This window comes from Abramis brama, assembly GCF_963993115.1.
Source record: "Abramis brama genome assembly, chromosome: 18".
In the NCBI taxonomy this organism is placed as follows: Eukaryota; Metazoa; Chordata; class Actinopteri; order Cypriniformes; family Leuciscidae; genus Abramis; species Abramis brama.
This window is the reverse complement of record NC_139980.1, coordinates 33825753-33845697: the sequence shown is the minus strand read 5'-3', so window position 1 is coordinate 33845697 and position 19945 is coordinate 33825753. Positions and strand designations below refer to the sequence as shown.

At 38.3% G+C, this 19945-nt stretch overlaps 1 protein-coding gene across 1 annotated transcript; it reads right to left on the bottom strand.

The window, feature by feature from the left end:
- Positions 1-4391: 4391 nt before the first annotated feature.
- Positions 4392-19945, bottom strand: LOC311068424 (TATA box-binding protein-associated factor RNA polymerase I subunit A-like). The gene is made up of 10 exons (XM_084090865.1): positions 19745-19945; positions 15802-15968; positions 13996-14109; positions 11635-11833; positions 6957-7072; positions 6380-6538; positions 6232-6298; positions 5935-6058; positions 5080-5234; positions 4392-4962 (listed from the first exon to the last, which is right to left on the bottom strand). The coding sequence occupies exons 1-10, from the start codon at positions 19842-19844 to the stop codon at positions 4490-4492; spliced, it is 1674 nt and encodes a 557-aa protein (XP_083946991.1). The 5' UTR covers positions 19845-19945; the 3' UTR covers positions 4392-4489.

Sequence of the window (19945 nt, the reverse complement as noted above, 5' to 3'; positions counted from 1 at the left end):
TGCGCGTGACCTTCTGACAGCGCCACCTGCCGCACGGGCGGACAATAACACAGAGAACGCGCAGGCTGGTTAATCGATTAGATAAGTTGCACTTTCGATGAGTGCAATATTTTTAGCTTGTATGAACACAGATTTTTCAAGTGAAATATAGAAGCATATTGTTTGTACCTTGTATTACTGAGTAATACATCTATTTATCCATCCATCTATCTATCTTATTCTGAATCTGAAGGATTAAAGTCTCTGAGCTCTACATTGAAAAACAACAGGAATGAGCCATGAATCCAGAATTCAGTATTTCAGCATCATTACCCTTGCATGATTATTTACTAATAATTTACCGCTTATACTATGGTCACCACACCTCTAAACATTGTTCAGATGATGTATTTCAAGACATAACGCTCTTGTGTGTGGGACTAATTTCTTACGCATCTCATCCCATGCCTCCATTGCTAATTCCAAAACGTCATTTTAGAGCGTTTTAGGGAGGGATTAGAATTACCTCAGTCTGTGCGTCTCTCAACAGTGTTCGGCAGCAGCATCTCTACTACTAATAGTGAAACTGCAAGTTTATCTGCTTCAAGAACAGGGCCGTTATTACCTCGCTAGTGAGAAATGTCATTAAGCTTTTAAGTTTCTATTTACTATTTTACTGATAAAATCATAAGAGCAGCGCTGACAACAAGATCTGTGCCAGTGTGTGTCCGTACTATATGTGTGTGTGTTTGAACGGGAGAGAGTAAGTGCATTCTCTACATAATAAAACGTTATTTTGTGGCAAAAACATGGAAATAGTTTGTCATTTTTATCTTATTGTTTACTATTTATTTGCTTGGTCAGAGTCGATGTGGGTTCTGGTTCTTCTGCTGTTGTTGGCTGTAAGGACATTTTAAATCACTGAAATCATTTGATGAAGTGATATAGAACTGTAAAGCGGTCAAAACCTGCCTGAACTATCCGTGTTTCCCTGAAAATAATTACACACCTTAGAACATTCGTCAACCAATCAGGTTCAAGCATTCAACAGCCCCATATATAGCTATTTATAAAACAGGTTTGGAGAGGAATGGTGAGTGCAGGAGCTACGGTACCAATTTGCACAGGTAAAACATCTATGTGCATACAGTAACTACTTCACAGCAACATTTTAGTGATCTATAGAACAGCACGCATGATCTGTATGCATTTTCAATGGCCGTAGAAGAGAAAGAACATGTAATATGTGTAACTGTATCTTGTCTAAAATGAAAATGCATGTAATTCATAAAACTAATTTTGTGTGTTCTGAGTTATAGCATATAATGGAATTGGAGTCGAGTAAACCATCTCACAACATGATGTTCGTGGATGAGGCTCTGGCTTCAACCTGAGTAAAATCAGAAAACATGGTCGAAGAGTCATCGTCACATAACTACTGTTAATTTGTCAGGGAATATCCCTGTGTGTGCTAACTCATATTCCCCTTATAGGGCCATAAAACACAGCATTTCCTCGCCTTCTTACAGACCCTCTACAGGGATCTCAGTTTCGAGATGATGTGGTCATTTGAGATAATGTGAGACATTCTAATGTAACTTTTTTGTTTAAAATGTATACAGTGGGGAGAACAAGTATTTGATACACTACGGATTTTGCATGTTTTCCTACTTACAAAGCATTTTTTTATCATAGGTACTCTTCAACTGTGAGAGACAGAATCTAAAACAAAAATCCAGAAAATCACATTGTATGATTTTTAAATAATTAATTTGCATTTTATTGCATGACATAAGTATTTGATCACCTACCAACCAGTAAGAATTCCGGCTCTCACAGACCTGTTAGTTTTTCTTTAAGAAGCCCTCCTGTTCTCCACTCATTACCTGTATTAACTGCACCAGTTTGAACTTGTTACCTGTATAAAAGACACCTGTCCACACACTCAGTCAAACAGACTCCAACCTCTCCACAATGGCCAAGACCAGAGAGCTGTGTAAGGACATCAGGGATAAAATTGTAGACCTGCACAAGGCTGGGATTGGCTACAGGACAATAGGCAAGCAACTTGGTGAGAAGACAACAACTGTTGGCGCAATTATTAGAAAATGGAAGAAGTTCAAGATGACGGTCAATCTCCCTCAGTCTGGGGCACCATGCAAGATCTCACCTCGTGGTGCATCAATGATCATGAGGAAGGTGAGGGATCAGCCCAGAACTACACGGCAGGACCTGGTCAATGACCTGGTCAGACCTTAGTTTCAGTAGTCATGTCAAAGCAATAACTAAATCAGCATACTATCATCTAAAAAATATTGCAAGAATTAGATGCTTTGTTTCCAGACAAGACTTAGAGAAACTTGTTCATGCTTTCATCACCAGCAGGGTGGATTACTGTAATGGACTCCTCACTGGCCTTCCCAAAAAAACCATAAGACAGTTGCAGCTCATACAGAACGCTGCCGCCAGGATTCTGAGCAGAACCAGAAAATATGAACATATCACACCAGTCCTCAGGTCTTTACACTGGCTCCCAGTTAAATTTAGGATTGATTTTAAAGTATTATTACTGGTATATAAATCATTTAATGGCCTAGGACCTCAATACATTGCAGATATGCTCACTGAATATAAACCCAACAGATCACTCAGATCACTAGGATCATATCAGCTAGAAATACCAAGGGTTCACTCTAAGCATGGCGAGTCCGCTTTTAGCTATTATGCCAGCCGCAGCTGGAACCAGCTTCCAGAGGAGATCAGACGTGCTCCTACAGTAGTCACATTCAAATCCAGACTAAAAACACATCTGTTTAACTATGCATTTAATGAATGAGCACTGTGCCAATGTTCGTCCGACTGTTTATACTGTACTGTATTTTATTTTTTATTTTTCTAAACTGTTTTAATTATTCTTATTTATTTTTATTATTTTAATTTCTTCTATGTAAAGCACTTTGAATTTCCACTGTGTATGAAATGTGCTATATAAATAAACTTGCCTTGCCTTGCCTTGAAGAGAGCTGGGACCACAGTCTCAAAGAAAACCATTAGTAACACACTACGCCGTCATGGATTAAAATCATGCAGCGCACGCAAGGTCCCCCTGCTCAAGCCAGCGCATGTCCAGGCCCGTCTGAAGTTTGCCAATGACCATCTGGATGATCCAGAGGAGGAATGGGAGAAGGTCATGTGGTCAGATGAGACAAAAATAGAGCTTTTTGGTCTAAACTCCACTCGCCATGTTTAGAGGAAGAAGAAGGATGAGTACAACCCCAAGAACACCATCCCAACCGTGAAGCATGGAGGTGGAAACATCATTCTTTGGGGATGCTTTTCTGCAAAGGGGACAGGACGACTGCACCGTATTGAGGGGAGGATAGATGTGGCCATGTATCGCGAGATCTTGGCCAACAACCTCCTTCCCTCAGTTAGAGCATTGAAGATGGGTCGTGGCTGGGTCTTCCAGCATGACAACGACCCGAAACACACAGCCAGGGCAGCTAAGGAGTGGCTCCGTAAGAAGCATCTCAAGGTCCTGGAGTGGCCTAGCCAGTCTCCAGACTTGAACCCAATAGAAAATCTTTGGAGGGAGCTGAAAGTCCGTATTGCCCAGCGACAGCCCCGAAACCTGAAGGATCTGGAGAAGGTCTGTATGGAGTGGGCCAAAATCCCTACTGCAGTGTGTGCAAACCTGATCAAGAACTACAGTACAGGAAACGTATGATCTCTGTAATTGCAAACAAAGGTTTCTGTGCCAGATATTAAGTTCTGCTTTTCTGATGTATCAAATACTTATGTCATGCAATAAAATGCAAATTAATTACTTAAAAATCATACAATGTGATTTTCTGGATTTTTGAATTTTTTCAAAATTCAAATTTTTTGAAATTCGAAATTTGATTTTTTAGATTCCGTCACTCACAGTTGAAGAGTACCTATGATAAAAATGACAGACTTCTACATGCTTTGTAAGTGGGAAAACCTGCAAAATCGGCAGTGTATCAAATACTTGTTCTCCCCACTGTATATGCCACACAGAAGAAGTGCAGGCTTGAGCATTTTCAATACAGTAACTGCAGCCATAGTTTACATCAGGTAATACTGACAGAGTACACCGTTATATTGACAATATGACTGAACATTTTGACTATCTTGTGACTAATGAAACAAGGACTTGTCATTCTGATGCAACTGATATGTTCATTGACATAAATACTTATATTTGAAAGATGAAGTAAAGATTTTGAGTTACTGGCTTTTGCCGGTAATCTATTGTGTGCAAATGTTTGTTTGTACGAATTGTTTTGAAAAATGCACTAAGGATGACTCGAGAAATGTACCAAAGTGAATGAGAAAAACTGTAATTCAACGTGAAGCTCAACATGAGCAAATTCACAGTATATAAAGGAGGAGTCTTGAGTCATACATGGACAACTGAAACGTTATCTGGTACAAATCTAGAAAAATCTCAATTTTACATGTTTATTATACAATTTATTTAGAATTCCTAGAATTTAGAATTCTCCATCAACTTTTCCTTTTCCATCTCCATCTTTTTCTTCTTCTCCAACCTTTTCTTCTCCTTCATCTTTTTCTTCTTCTCCAACCTTTTCTTCTCCTTCTCCATCCTTTTCTTCTCCTTCATCTTATTCTTCTTCTCCAACCTTTTCTTCTCCTTCTCCATCTTTTTCTTCTTCTCCAACCTTTTCTTCTCCTTCTCCATCCTTTTCTTCTCCATCTTTTTCTTCTTCTCCAACCTTTTCTTCTCCTTCTCCATCTTTTTCGTCTCCATCTTTTTCTTCTTCTCCAACCTTTTCTTCTCCTTCTCCATCTCCATCTTTTTCTTCTCCTTCTCCATCTTTTTCTTTTCCTCCATCTTTTCCTTCCTCCTTTTCTTCACCACCTCCCTGAATGGGCATTCATCTGTTTTACTTTCAGCTATTCTCTTTAAGTTTGCAGCGTATCTTTTGTATTCTAAAACTGTGAACAGAAAACAAAATGTTCAGGAACTTATTAAATATGTCAGTCAAAAGACAAAACAGGTTTTAATTCATCATCATCATCATTTTATCTGGAAAAGGATAATCATGTACTTACAGTGTTCACCTAGAACCTTTAAAACGTCACTCTTGATCTGCAGAAGATTGACGTTCTCCACCATGTCTTTCCTGGCGAAATGGATTCTGAAGTGAAAGGAGAACCACAGCGATCGCCTGGCCTCCCATTCCTTCAATACAAACTCCTTGTACTTTCTAAAATGAGTACAAATCAACATCAGAAGAAACATTAGAGAGGATGATGCTTTTTCACATGTTCGTCTTTCAATAGTGTGTAAATACTCTTCTGTATCTTTAATGCTGTGGGCCTAATTTTCTGCCAGAGGTCCTGGACATCTTGTTCAGATACATGGCATCATGGATTCGATCAAATACCAACAGATAAAAAAAATCAAACCCTGACAGCCTGTGCTAGAACTCTTATAACGGGCCATGTTTGGATCTTCCAACAGGACAGTGATCCAAAAACAAACATCAAAATCAAAACAAAAATGTGTCACTGAGCACAAAACCAAGCATCTGCAATGGCCATCTCAGTCCCTGACCTGAACCCTATAGAAAATAAGTGGGCTGAACTGAAGAGAAGCAGCGCCAACATGGATCTGGGAATCTGAAGGATCTGGAGAGATTCTGTATGGAGAAATGGTCTCTGATCTCTTGTCAGGTGTTCTCCAAACTCATCAGGCATTATAGGAGAAGACTCAGAGCTGTTATGTTGGCAAAAGGAGGTTGCAAAAAGTATTTAATAAAAGGGGGCAAATAATTGTTCCCAACGTGTGTTGGAGAAAAACAATTATTTCATAATGTGATTTTCCCCCAATTTTTTCTTTCTTTCAACAATGCCATTTTGACCCAAATCGACTTATTTTTTATAAGTATATTAACAGCAACTTACTTCCGTTTGAGTAACTTTATAATGTTCAGAAGACAGGACCAAGCCTTCATGTCACTTTTCCAACTGGAAAACTCCAGAAGGTCCATTGAAACGGTGAGAGCTTCTTCTAGATCGCTCATGAGTCCTGGAAAAAAGCTCTTTACTTTATACATTTCAGTTATTGGTGGATGATGAATGTAACAAATAAACCCAAAAGACTTACAGTGGAGGATTAACACACGAGCAACCCAGAACATCTTTATAACCACACAGCAACATGCTAAAAAACAATCAGAAATGTCTAGTTTTCATACGTACTGGTGCCCAGCAGGAGAGAGCAGAGGTCCAGCATCAGCTCATGACTCGGGACAAAAGAACGCAGAATCTGAGCAAAAGAAACCAGAATAAATTAATCATTTTAATCAGAAACTTTATGTACATTCTGATTGGCAGAACCATTTCATACCCTTAATGAACCGATGAGTCTGTCATCTGGGGCATTGTGTCTCTTGAGGAACTGGTACAGGTACACATGAGCATTGGGATTGATTGGGAATTCCTTGTTGTAAGCGTAATTCTCCAGAATCTGCAGAGCGCCGTCCTCATCGTTGTAAAACTCCAGCATCTGCAGCGGATGATACATATAGACTTGTGCATTATATTCTAAATCTTCTAAATAATATAATAGCTGTGTGTAACCAATAGACTGAAATGTAAGCCGTTAATCACTCACAAAATCTCATTTGTGCATGAAAAATAAATTAAAATACGACTTATTTCAGTCTGTTGCGCACACAAATACCTCATTTGACCTCAAAAGACTTGGAATATATTAATTATTTTTTTGATGCATTTTGACCTTTTTTGGAGCTTGTTTGATTGTGCAAAGCTGTGTGAAGATTCCTAAAACAAATCTGTTTGTGTGTTCCACAGAGTTTTGAACATTACAAGTTTGGGTAAAGGGCGACAGAATTGTCATTTTGGTCTAAACAAACCCTTTAAACAGATATTGTCAAATTGCACAAGGTAAGATAGTGTCTCACATTAATGTAACTCAACACAAAAGGGTCCCAGACTCCAGGCTGACTGATGATGTCCTTCAGGGCCACAGAAGCATATCTGAAGTAGCTGTGCATCTCTTGGTTACGGCTCTCCTCATCTGATACCAGAAACACGGACAAGAATTCATTAAACTGATTAAAGAGTGTAAAGACCAGCGACTCTACCTACGCGACTTCACCGAGCAAAGTCACCGACAAGGCACTTGAGTACTATTTTCTTGTTGTTTCCTTTCTCTTCAACACATCTTTTCTTCTGATCTTTCTGTTTGTGACCTCTCTTTCACTATGTGTTTTCAAATCCCTACTATTACTAACATACAGTGCAATGCATAAGTGAATACACCCATGCTAAAGTTGACTAAAAAGAGGAATAAAAAATCATATTTTGGAAATTGAACTTAATGCCTTAATTTAAAAAATTAGGAAAAATCCAACCTTTAAGGACACCAATTTTCTTTGTGAATGAATAATGTATCGTAAATAAATAAATGTTCTTCCTTAAAATACATGGTGCATAAGTGAGTACACCCCTATGTTAAATTCCCATAGAGGCAGGCAGATTTTTATTTTTAAGTATTTTTTTTAATTTTTTTTTAGGATACTATGCATCCTGATGAAGTTCCCTTGGCCTTTGGAATTAAAATAGCCCCACATCATCACATAGCCTTCACCATACCTAGAGATTGGCATGATTTTATTTCAGTTAGCCTAAAAGCTAGTTTGATTTGCATTGAGAGATGATCTTATGGAAAGTACCCCATGCCAATCTCTAGGTATGGTGAAGGCTATGTGATGATGTGGGGCTATTTTAATTCCAAAGGCCAAGGGAACTTTATCAGGATGCATAGTATCCTAAAAAAAATTAAAAAAAATACTTAAAAATAAAAATCTGCCTGCCTCTATGGGAATTTAACATAGGGGTGTACTCACTTATGCACCATGTATTTTAAGGAAGAACATTTATTTATTTACGATACATTATTCATTCACAAAGAAAATTGGTGTCCTTAAAGGTTGGATTTTTCCTAATTTTTTAAATTAAGGCATTAAGTTCAATTTCCAAAATATGATTTTTTATTCCTCTTTTTAGTCAACTTTAGCATGGGTGTATTCACTTATGCATTGCACTGTAAGTAAATCAAATGTCACACATAGGAGGCAGTAAAATCCTAACAACCTGCGTACCTTTCCGGTGTCTTCTAGTACTTTATTCACTTTTCCTATTGGTCTCTGGAATTGCCAGTCTGCTGTAAACAAAGCTGATTTCATTACATCTATTTCTAGTCATGCAGGTCTCAGCCTATTGGCCCTGACAGAGAGCTGGATCAGACCAGAGACACTGCCACACCGTCTGCCCTCTCCACTAACTTCACTTTCTCACACACCCCTCGCCTGATCGGACGGGGTGGAGGTACTGGTCTTCTCATCTCAAACGATTGGAAATTTGATCCTTTACCACCTCTGTGTGACAACAGCTCATTTGAATCGCATTCAATTACCATCACTAGTCCAATTAAAATCCATTTTGTAGTTGTTTATCGTCCCCCAGGTCAGCTTGGCAGTTTCTTGGAGGAGTTGGATGTGCTACTCTCATCCTTCCCTGAGGATGGTACTCCACTCATAGTTCTTGGAGACTTAAACATCCACCTAGAAAAACCTCAGGCTGCTGATTTCCACACTCTGCTCACCTCATTCGACCTCAAACGAGTATCTACTGCGGCTACTCACAAATCGGGTAACCAATTGGACCTTATTTCCACTGACAATACACTGGTCACTCCACTGCACACCTCAGATCACTTCCTCCTCACTCTCAACCTCAACCTACCACAGAACACAACACACACTCCTCCACAGGTCACCTTTCGGCGAAACCTATGCTCACTCTCACCCTCTCGTCTATCCTCTCTGGCCTCATCCACACTTCCTCCACCTGATCAGCTCTCAACACTAGATACTAACAGTGCAACTAATACTCTTTTCTCCACTTTAACCTCCTGCTTGGACAACTTCTGTCCCCTTTCCTCCAGGCCAGCCCGCGCCACACCCTCTGCCCCCTGGTTATCTGATGTTCTCCGTGAACATCGTTCTAAACTCAGGGGTGCAGAGAGGAAGTGGCGCAAATCGAAAGATCCTACTGACCTTGGCCTTTATCTATCCCTCCTCTCTTCCTTCTCTGCTAATATCTCTACTGCTAAAATGACTTACTATCACAACAAAATTAGCAATTCTTCTGACTCTTGCATGCTTTTCAAAACCTTCTCCTTGCTTCTCAACCCTCCTCTTCCTCCTCCATCAACCCTAACAGCTGACAATTTTGCCACATTCTTCATAAAAAAAACAACCACCATCAGTGGCCAATTTACCAAACCACAAACTGACACATACATCTTACCAGCTAACACACACATTCTACCCTCCTCTCTGCTTTCAGAGGCAGAAGTCTCCAAACTCCTCCTTTCCAATCGCCCTACTACCTGTCCGCTTGATCCGATTCCCACTAATTTACTTCAAGCCATTTCTTCCTCAGTTGTACCTGCACTCACGCACATCATCAACACCTCTCTTCACACTGGTACCTTTCCCACAGCATTTAAGCAGGCTTGGGTAACCCCACTGCTTAAGAAACCCACTCTAAATTCAGCACATCTGGAGAATTACAGACCGGTATCCCCTCTTCCATTTGTCGCGAAAACACTTGAACGAGTTGTTTTCAACCAGATATCTTCCTTCCTTACACAGAACACTGTCACAGAACAACCTCCTGGACAACAACCAGTCTGGTTTCAAAAGCGGACACTCAACTGAGACTGCCCTGCTCTCAGGAATTGAAGATCTGAAACTGGCAAGAGCAGCTTCCAAATCCTCAGTTCTCATCCGGCTGGATCTGTCTGCTGCCTTTGACACAGTTAACCACCAGATCCTCCTGTCAATCCTAAAGATGAAGGGAATCTCGGGAACCGCACTCCAATGGTTCAAGTCTTACCTCTCAGGTAGGTCCTTTAGGGTATCGTGGAGGGGTGTGGTGTCTAAGACCCAACATCTAGCTACTGGAGTGCCTCAGGGCTCAGCGCTTGGACCACTTTTCTTCTACATCTACATGCCATCACTAGGATCTGTGATTCAGAAACATGGCTTTTCATATCACTGCTATGCTGATGACACACACAACTCTACCTCTCAATCCAGCCTGATGATCTGACGGTAGCTGATCGCATCTCAGCCGGCCTGACAGACATTTCTGGCTGGATGAGGGACCACCACCTTCAACTAAACCTTGCGAAGACAGAGCTACTCGTGGTCCCGGCCAACCCAACACTTCATCACAACTTCTCCATTGAGCTAGGCTTGTCATCCATAACTCCATCAAGGTCAGCCAGGAACCTTGGAGTTGTAATTGATGATCAATTGAACTTCACAGATCACATTGCTAGAACTGCCCGGTCCTGCAGATTTGCCGTATACAACATTAGGAGGATCAGGCCCTTCCTATCAGAGCATGCTACACAACTCCTTGTCCAAGCACTTGTTCTATCCAGACTGGACTATTGTAATGCTCTCCTGGCTGGTCTTCCAGCTTGCTCTGTCAAACCTCTGCGACTGATCCAGAATGGTGCAGCTAGAGTGGTCTTTAATGAGCCGAAGAGACACACGTCACTCCTCTCCTCACTAAATTGCACTGGTTGCCAGTTGCCGCTCGCATAAAATTCAAGTCACTGACGTTTACCCACAGAACAACCACGGGCTCTGCTCCCTTTTATGTGCCAGCCAGAAACTTGCACTCTGCAAGCAAACACCACCTTGTGGTGTCATCTCAAAGAGGCACAAAATCTCTTTCTCGGACCTTTACCATAATTGTTCCCTGCTGGTGGAATGATCTGCCTAACTCAACCAGAGGTGCTGAGACCGTAGCCACTTTCAAGAAACGGCTGAAGACACATCTTTTTCGGCAGCACTTGACCCAGTAATACTAACACTTTCTTTTCTATTCTATTTATTAAAATATATATACATTACATGTACTGCGTTCGAATAAACTGAGAAGGGTCATAGCACTTGCATATTGTTGTCCTACTGTTAGTTTAACTGCTTCTGTTGTTCTCATTTGTAAGTCGCTTTGGATAAAAGCGTCTGCTAAATGAATAAATGTGAAAGTAACAGTAAAGACACTTGTTGTAATGCTGTTCTTTTGAACTTTCTATTCACCAAAAAATCATGAAAAAAAGGTTTCCACAAAAATATGAAACAGCACAACCGTTTAAAACAATGATAATAATCAGAAACGTTTCTTGAGCAGCAAATCAGAATATTAACAATGATTTCTGAAGAAATAAATTACATTTCAAAGAGGACCTATGATGCTTTTTAACAACTTTCTTTAGTGTGTAATGTTGCTGTTTGAGCACAAAATCCCTCCAGCGGGAGTTTCAGCTACGCTCGTTCATCCCAGAATGCTCTTTTTTATTTTCTGGTTGGAGAATATGTGAAATAAGCAATAGATCTAAGGTTATAGAGGTATATTGATATACTAACAGCAAAGTTTTTTTGCGTTTTTTGCTTATGGATAAAAAGTTGTTTGAAATACCCTCACAGCGCTATACTGTTAACGAACATTCTGAAGTCTACTTAATTGTTCAACATAACACAAATATCTTCCTACCGGTTCCAGCTGCAGAAGACTTCTTCTCACACCAGTTCAAGTAATCTAGGAAACCGCTGTACGCACGGATGAGTTTTTTGGTGTCACCCTGAGCAATCGAGAAGTTGCCATATCTCCAGCTCTCTCCGATGGACAGCTGCCGCTTGGCTTCTTCCATCTGCCCGTTCAGTAGGAGATGAAGGCAATGCTCCAAACAGATCTACAACATTCAAACAGTGGCGGAAAGAGCACTGAAAAAACATACTCAAGTAAAAGTACCAAAAGTATAATGTGTAAGGAAAACTGCGCATTAAATAGGGAAGTATATCCAGGGAAACTTTTACAAAAGAAACACACACAAGTCAAGTCAAGTCAAGTTTATTTATATAGCGCTTTTCACAATACAGATTGTATCAAAGCAGCTTCACAGTATTAAATTAAAATAATACATCAATGCTTGTTTCTAGTGGAAAACGTCCACGTTTGGTAATGCTGATCAATAGTATTGTTGATTGGTTAATTAAATTAAATATCCCCAAATATCCCCAACTGAGCAAGCCAAAGGCAACAGTGGCAAGGAACCGAAAAACTCCATCAGGTGACCTAATGGAGAAAAAAAAAAACCTTGGGAGAACCCAGGCTCAGTCGGGGACCAGTTCTCCTCTGGCGTTTTTATGAACTAGAGGTCGGATTTAACTATCAGATTAAAAGTATTATATGAATGCCTGGCTGAAGAGATGCGTCTTTAATCTAGTTTTAAACTGGGAGAGCGAGTCTGAGCAACGAACAGTATCAGGAAGACTATTCCAGAGTTTTGGAGCTAAATGTGAAAATGCTCTCCCTCCTTTGGTGGATCTGGATATCCTAGGTATGACCAAAAGCCTCGAATTTAGTGATCTTAAAGAGCGCGATGGATTATAGGGCGATAGAAGATCCGTTAAATAGACTGGAGCTAAGCCATTTAGGGCTTTATAAGTCAGTAGCAATACCTTGTAATTAATACAGAACTTTATAGGTAACCAATTGAGTGATGATAAAATTGGTGTTATATGATCATATTTTCTTGATCTAGTAAGAACTCTAGCAGCGGCATTTTGGACCAACTGTAGCTTGTTTAATGAGGACGCAGGACAACCGGCCAACAAAGCATTACAGTAATCTAGTCTCGAGGTCATGAATGCATGAACTAATTTTTCTGCATCAGAAACTGATAGCATGTTACGTAGCTTAGCAATGTTTCTAAGGTGGAAAAAAGCTGTTCTTGTAACATATGAAATATGATTTTCAAAAGACAGGTTGCAGTCTAGTATAACACCCAGGTCTTTTACTGTAGAGGATAAAGTAACAGGACATCCTACTATGTTAAAGTTGTAGTGTGAGAGGTTTTGTGGGCGGTTTTTTGAACCGATGATTAGTACCTCTGTCTTGTCTGGATTTAATAAAAGAAAATTGTGCGTCATCCAATCTTTTATATCTTTAACACACTCTGTCAATTTGGATAATTTAGCGTTCACACACACACACAAAAACAAATGCATGTCTCTTTGCAGTCTCGGCGAAGCTGCTTTATCAGCAGCATCCACAACAACAACCAAAATGTTGACCTTGAAAAATGTTTTCGCGCAAGTGCAATTGCTAAATGAAGGCAGATTGAATGAAATAGACCAATCAAATTTTTTTGTTTATTAACGAGCTGTAGTCACGCACTGACTGAAACGCAGTTCAAGTTAACGCTATGGGTCATAAGGTGCACTGCATACTGAATCTGGTCCTCCAATTTCAGTACAGAAGGTGTTTTTCCACAGTTTTAGAGTGTCCCCAACACACCTTCGCATCGCGTGCTCATACTAAACTCCTCAAGACTCAACGACTCAACGGACTCAACGAGTCAGGCCCTGTAGATAGGCCTATATAAAGATCATCAAGTAAGCAGAAATGTGAAATGTACCTAAGCATATTAGAGGAAGACGCTGATATCTCGATTGAATTGATGCTTGAAAAATGCACTTCCACAGCAGCCACGAGTAACAGCAGATGGGCTAGCGGTTAAAGTTTTCTATGCAGAATTTGATTTGACGACAGTCACAAGACCGATTGCTTGATCCAATCAAGTTGATTGCAAAATGGAAGGAAGATAGCAGAGTAAAAGTACCGATACATCACTTAAAATGTACTCAAGTAAAAGTAAAATAACACAATTTTTAAACTACTAATTTTTAAAAGTACAATTTCTAAACAAAAAAACCGACTTAATTACAGTAACTTGAGTATTTGTAATTCGTTACTTCACACCCCTCACATGACATACTGATTAAAATGCATGCCTGGAATGCAGTGTAAATGTTGTAAAAAGAGGTTTGGGCTTCATAATGCAATGCATACCTTCGTGAAGTTTTTGACTCCATTGTTTTTCAACTGTTCATATACAGCGTTGAAATCTTCAGCGGTGGCGTTAGGGAGATGATGCAGAATTTCTGTGCCTATTCTCCATGTGATCTGATGGACAGAATTATGCAGTCAGCAGAGAAACACATCATCCGTACAGTAGCAAACACAAAACAGGATTTATGATGATGGTTTTATGATAAGAAAAATGCATCGCCTGAAAAACTGAACGCATCCAATTCCTTTAAACTTACAAAAATACAAACAAATTTTAGATTTTTTTGGTAAATATTTTTTCTAAATAAATAGAAAAAATAGTGAAACATAAATAGTGAAAAAACCCAAAATATTACATTTCATAAGTCAAGACAAGTCAAGTCAAGTCAAGTTTATTTATATAGCGCTTTTCACAATACAGATTGTATCAAAGCAGCTTCACAGTATTAAATTAAAATAATACATCAATGTTTGTTTCTAGTGGAAAACGTCCACGTTTGGTAATGCTGATCAATAGTATTGTTGATTGATTAATTAAATTAAATATCCCCAAATATCCCCAACTGAGCAAGCCAAAGGCAACAGTGGCAAGGAACCGAAAAACTCCATCAGGTGACCTAATGGAGAAAAAAAAAAACTTGGGAGAACCCAGGCTCAGTCGGGGACCAGTTCTCCTCTGGCGTTTATGAACTAGAGGTCGGATTTAACTGTAAGATTAAAAGTATTATATGAATGCCTGGCTGAAGAGATGCGTCTTTAATCTAGTTTTAAACTGGGAGAGCGAGTCTGAGCAACGAACAGTATCAGGAAGACTATTCCAGAGTTTTGGAGCTAAATGTGAAAAAGCTCTCCCTCCTTTGGTGGACCTAGATATCCTAGGTATGACCAAAAGCCTCGAATTTAGTGATCTTAAAGAGCGCGATTGATTATAGGGCGATAGAAGATCGGTTAAATAGACTGGAGCTAAGCCGTTTAGGGCTTTATAAGTCAGTAGCAATACCTTGTAATTAATACGGAACTTTATAGGTAACCAATTGAGTGATGATAAAATTGGTGTTATATGATCATATTTTCATGATCTAGTAAGAACTCTAGCGGCGGCATTTTGGACTAACTGTAGCTTGTTTATTGAGGACGCAGGACAACCGGCCAACCGGCCAACAAAGCATTACAGTAATCTAGTCTCGAGGTCATGAATGCATGAACTAACTTTTTTGCATCAGAAACTGATAGCATATTACGTAGCTTAGCAATGTTTCTAAGGTGGAAAAAGGCTGTTCTTGTAACATATGAAATATGATTTTCAAAAGACAGGTTGCAGTCTAATATAACACCCAGGTCTTTTACTGTGGAGGATAAAGTAACAGGACATCCTACTATAAATGTATATTTATGGAGTAATTCACTATTTGTGTAGAGAGGGTCAAAATGACAATTTTCACATGAGATTTGGAGCCAAATTACAGGGAGGTAAACATTACTTTAGAAAGATGGCAGCATCATTGTTTATACACAGAGATTGGTAGGTCTATTTAAATCTGTTTACTTTTATAATCTTTGTTGCATTATATGCCGACAGTGAATTAATGAATTGATTAAATCTGTTTGTTGCTAAGAAGCATCTTAAAGTGACAGGCTATGGATGCAATGAATAGTGTAAAAATAGAGATAAGGTTAATGCATATGCTATGTTTCTTCAATGCAAGAAAAGTGAATCAAACATTTTAATACTGATTTCATAATTCGTAAAAAAAATCTCTTAGCCGCTTACAAGTCGACTTGACAGAGTTTAAAGGGCTGTTGTACCTCAGAAGCCGTTGGATGCACTTTAATGCAATTCCTGGCCTCCAGTGCCTGAATGTAAGAGTTGTAATAAACCGCAGCCTCCTGCCAGTTATGAAGCAGCATCGCATCTCTGATCCGCTTCAGACACTTTTTGTTTGACCTGAGAAAGTAGATCTCTGTGGGAACTCCTAAACATGAAAATAAATGTAGTATTGAAATGACTTTATATTAGGATAAATATGTTTGCATCTCCTTTTCTGTCTATCTTATCATTTCTTGTACACCATGTTTAGTTACACACTCATAAGGCATGTTAGTTCAATTTAAATTCAATGAAACAAAAATGTATTTCGGTCATCACAGATAATTTTCCATAGTAACGAATAAAATATACATAATAAGCAAAAACAGTGTAGGCTGAAGCCAATGCTTATTATGCCTACCCTTAATACATAATTATCTAATGAGCTTCATATCCTTTCTGGATTTGATTCATACAAAATAAACAAACAGTTACATAAGACAATTTCCTAAATGTACATACATGATTACAAAGGTCCACATATCAGATTTTACAATAGCTTACATATGAAAATTATTCCTATTGAGTTTTATAATTATAAGTTCATAATAGTTATCCATAAGGAGAAACGTTGCATATGGTATATGTTGTTTGTCTCTCTATGGACTCTTTGAGCGAAGCTCTCCTTTCTTTTCTATATTGACTTGCTATATATGGCAAGCCGTTTTAGCATTTAAAACTGTTTCGACTACCCATAAGTATATTTTGGATAGTCATAAATGTATTTTGACTAGTCATAATTATAATTTGAGTAGTCAGAATAATATGTAGATATCTGCAATTATAATTGCACTAGTAAGAAATCTGATTTGAGATATCTTTAAATACATTGTGACAAGTCAAAACTCCACTTGAGATATCTGTAATGCCTAATGCATAGTGCTAACTGCTAACAACAGTAACGTTAGTCTGCTGAGAGAAAAGCTACTGGGTTAATTTACTTACTTCAGGGATTATAACATAACATCTGGATGCATTCATATGGTAAAAGGTCTCCAGCATGTATGTATTAAGAGCTTTGATTTCAATTGAATCATATTCAATAGAATCATAAGTGGTGTTCAATAAAGATCGAGAACCGCAAACTTCTCGTCTGAATTTATTTATTAAATATCCTGAAAAGACAAGAGTGAAGAACAATGGAATTATACACCAAATACATGAAAAATAGTACAAATAAATGCGTGATGGACAAGAATAATGCTTCTGAATCAAGGCAGACCCAATTAGAAAAGGTGAAGGCTGATTTTAAAAAGATGAAAATTTATAAAATGTAGGCTATAAATTAATAAATGTTTAAATGGCATTAACATGTACTGATGACATTAGTACATTACGTTGTGTATGGATTGTGCTTTCTGTGTTGATGCAAGTTTACTCTTGTCATACGGTAATAATAACCCACAAGGTGGGAGTGTTGTATTGTATTATAGCAAGAGATTAGTGATGACGATATTTTGCTGTGTTCAGAGATGAGCGCCAGTGCATTTAAAAGTTATTCTAAAATTATAGCAAATGTTGCACCAGACATGAGGCCACTACAGATGCTTAATGATTTTAAATGTTTGTTCGGGAATAAAGGCTAACACAATTTATTCCACAGCATGCACATCTCAACATCATTCATCTTTAAGATATAGAATTGGACAAAAAACTTCTTGAGTCTTCTCTGCATATTATATGTCTCTTTTACATGTGCCCAAGATACTTGATATTTTCATACTTTTGAATTACTTCTGTATAAAGCAGATTTAAATGATCCAAAGACGCAGGACCTTTATTATACAATTCCTAGACAAAATGGTGGAAGACAACAGTTTCAAGGGTAGGATTGGCTAATAAAATGTTTAAGGTGGGGCTTAGCAAAGGTGTATTTGCATCATGATTTGCATGTACATTTAAGATATCTAAAAATGAGTTTTGACTAGTCAGAATGTTAATTCAAGATATCTACACTGAAGTTTTTTCTAGTCACAAACCTAAATGCAGATATCTCCAAAGAAAGATCTTCCTAGTCAAAAATCTGATTTAGACAGATATCTTTAAATGAGATTTGACTAGGAATAATTCCAATTCAAGATATCACTTATTAAGTTTTGCCTAGTCAAAAATACAATTCAAGGTATCTACAATTGTAATTTGACTAGTCATAAATTATTTACAGATATCTACAGGATATAGATATCTTCAATTTGATTATGACTAGTAAAAAAACAGAGAAATTTTTACCAACTAATTCAGTTAGAGATATCTCTAATTTAAATATCACTAGTAAAAATGTAATTCGAGATATCTCTAATTAGGATTATGCCTAGTACACAATCAATTATAGATATCTTTATTTACAATTTCTACAAGTCAAAACTCATTTGAAGATCAGGAAATATTTCCCAATGGAAGAATATGACTAGTCAAAATAGCATTGTAGATATCTAAATTCCAATTACGACGAGTCAAAATTGAAATGAAGATATCTGGGCTGAGTTTCCCGATAACGTTGTCTCTTAGCGCGCTACGAAGACTCTTAAGATAAAACTTAACTGAAGGTATACCATTTCTAGGTGTGTTCCCCGAACTATACCTTAGGAAGCTGCTTAAGATATACCTTCTTACGTGCGACGTTACCCGGCGCTGTCCGTGGTGATGGTGCTGAATTGGTTGATATCGATGGCTCGAGAATCAATTATTCTCTCATGTAGGGGCTGTTTATGTGAGAAAGCGGTGTTCTTTATAAAATAAGCACTTCAGAAATAGTTTAAATTGCATTTATTAGGACTCATGGGATATTTTAAAAAATAATCCAAACTATACTAGCCTATAATAGCCTTGCCTACATATTTTAAAATTGTAGGCTATCATATATTGCTGCCATAATAACCATTTTAATTTTTTATGTGCTTTCTTCTCTTTCCCATTTTTGTTCGCTGAGGTGGAGCTGCGATGAAATATTGTTCTTGTAAATACTTTCCAGCATTTCAGTAAATAAAAGTGTACGTCACGTACGGTGCTCGGCAGTGATCAAAAATGATTTAAACAGTGGATTTTGAATCTCTTTTTGTAAACTCGGAGATGTGGATTCAGACGGCAATTAAATTACCACACGACCTGTTTGTCAAAAAACAGTAGGTAGGTACTAATTTGGCCAGGGATTTTTACGCGGTTGGGTGAGAAAAAACACTGATATGGATTCGGACGGCACTACAATCACCGACTTACCCCTGTAAATGCTTAAAATACTGTACGAGCCCATGAGAAACAATATTAGCGTCCGAATAGGACTTGACAGTAGCCTATGCTTTCACTGGCCTTTAAAAGCGCTCTTTAATTAAGATAAATTTATAAAATTGTATTATATAATAATATAATTAAAATTCTAACAACAATCATTGTAATGACAATTTTATTCTTTGCATGAAAACACTTGAATTAGCCTAACTGAACACTGTCTGGGTGTATTAAAACTTCTGAAGTATATTCATATGCAACAGTGATAAGGTAAAGCTAAGAGTGGTCCAGACCAACCTTCCGAAAGTATGACTTACAGAAGGTATACTTAACTAAGAACGTTTCGGGAAACACGTATTAACGATAAGGTACAGCTTAAGGTGTAACTTAAGAACGACGTAGCGTAAAGAAGGTTTCGGGAAACCCAGCCCTGGAATTTGAATTCTGATTAACGTGTGTGTGTTTGTGTGTGGCGCGGGCGCGATTGAACAGTGGACACATAAAAACATACTGCTAAAACGGCTTGCCATACATTCTCGGTCCCGAGTTCTGGTCTTCTGCTCTGCAGTGATAATTGACTTCGTTTTGATATCCAATTTTATCTAACACTTTACAACATTAACAACAAGTTATTATAAGATATCATCGGAACATTACCTTTGTCGTCGGTCCACTCTTGGAGGTTAACGGGCGATTTAAGCAGTTCCCGATGTGTCCTTTCATCCACTGGAAAATCATCGGCCTCTATATCATCCATGGCTCACTGCTTTACGGAGACTTGCTTTCCTCTTGAGAGAATTATGTGAATAAAATAAAACTAACTTCTTCATCTTTGAGATTTTATTGGCTTTTGACAAA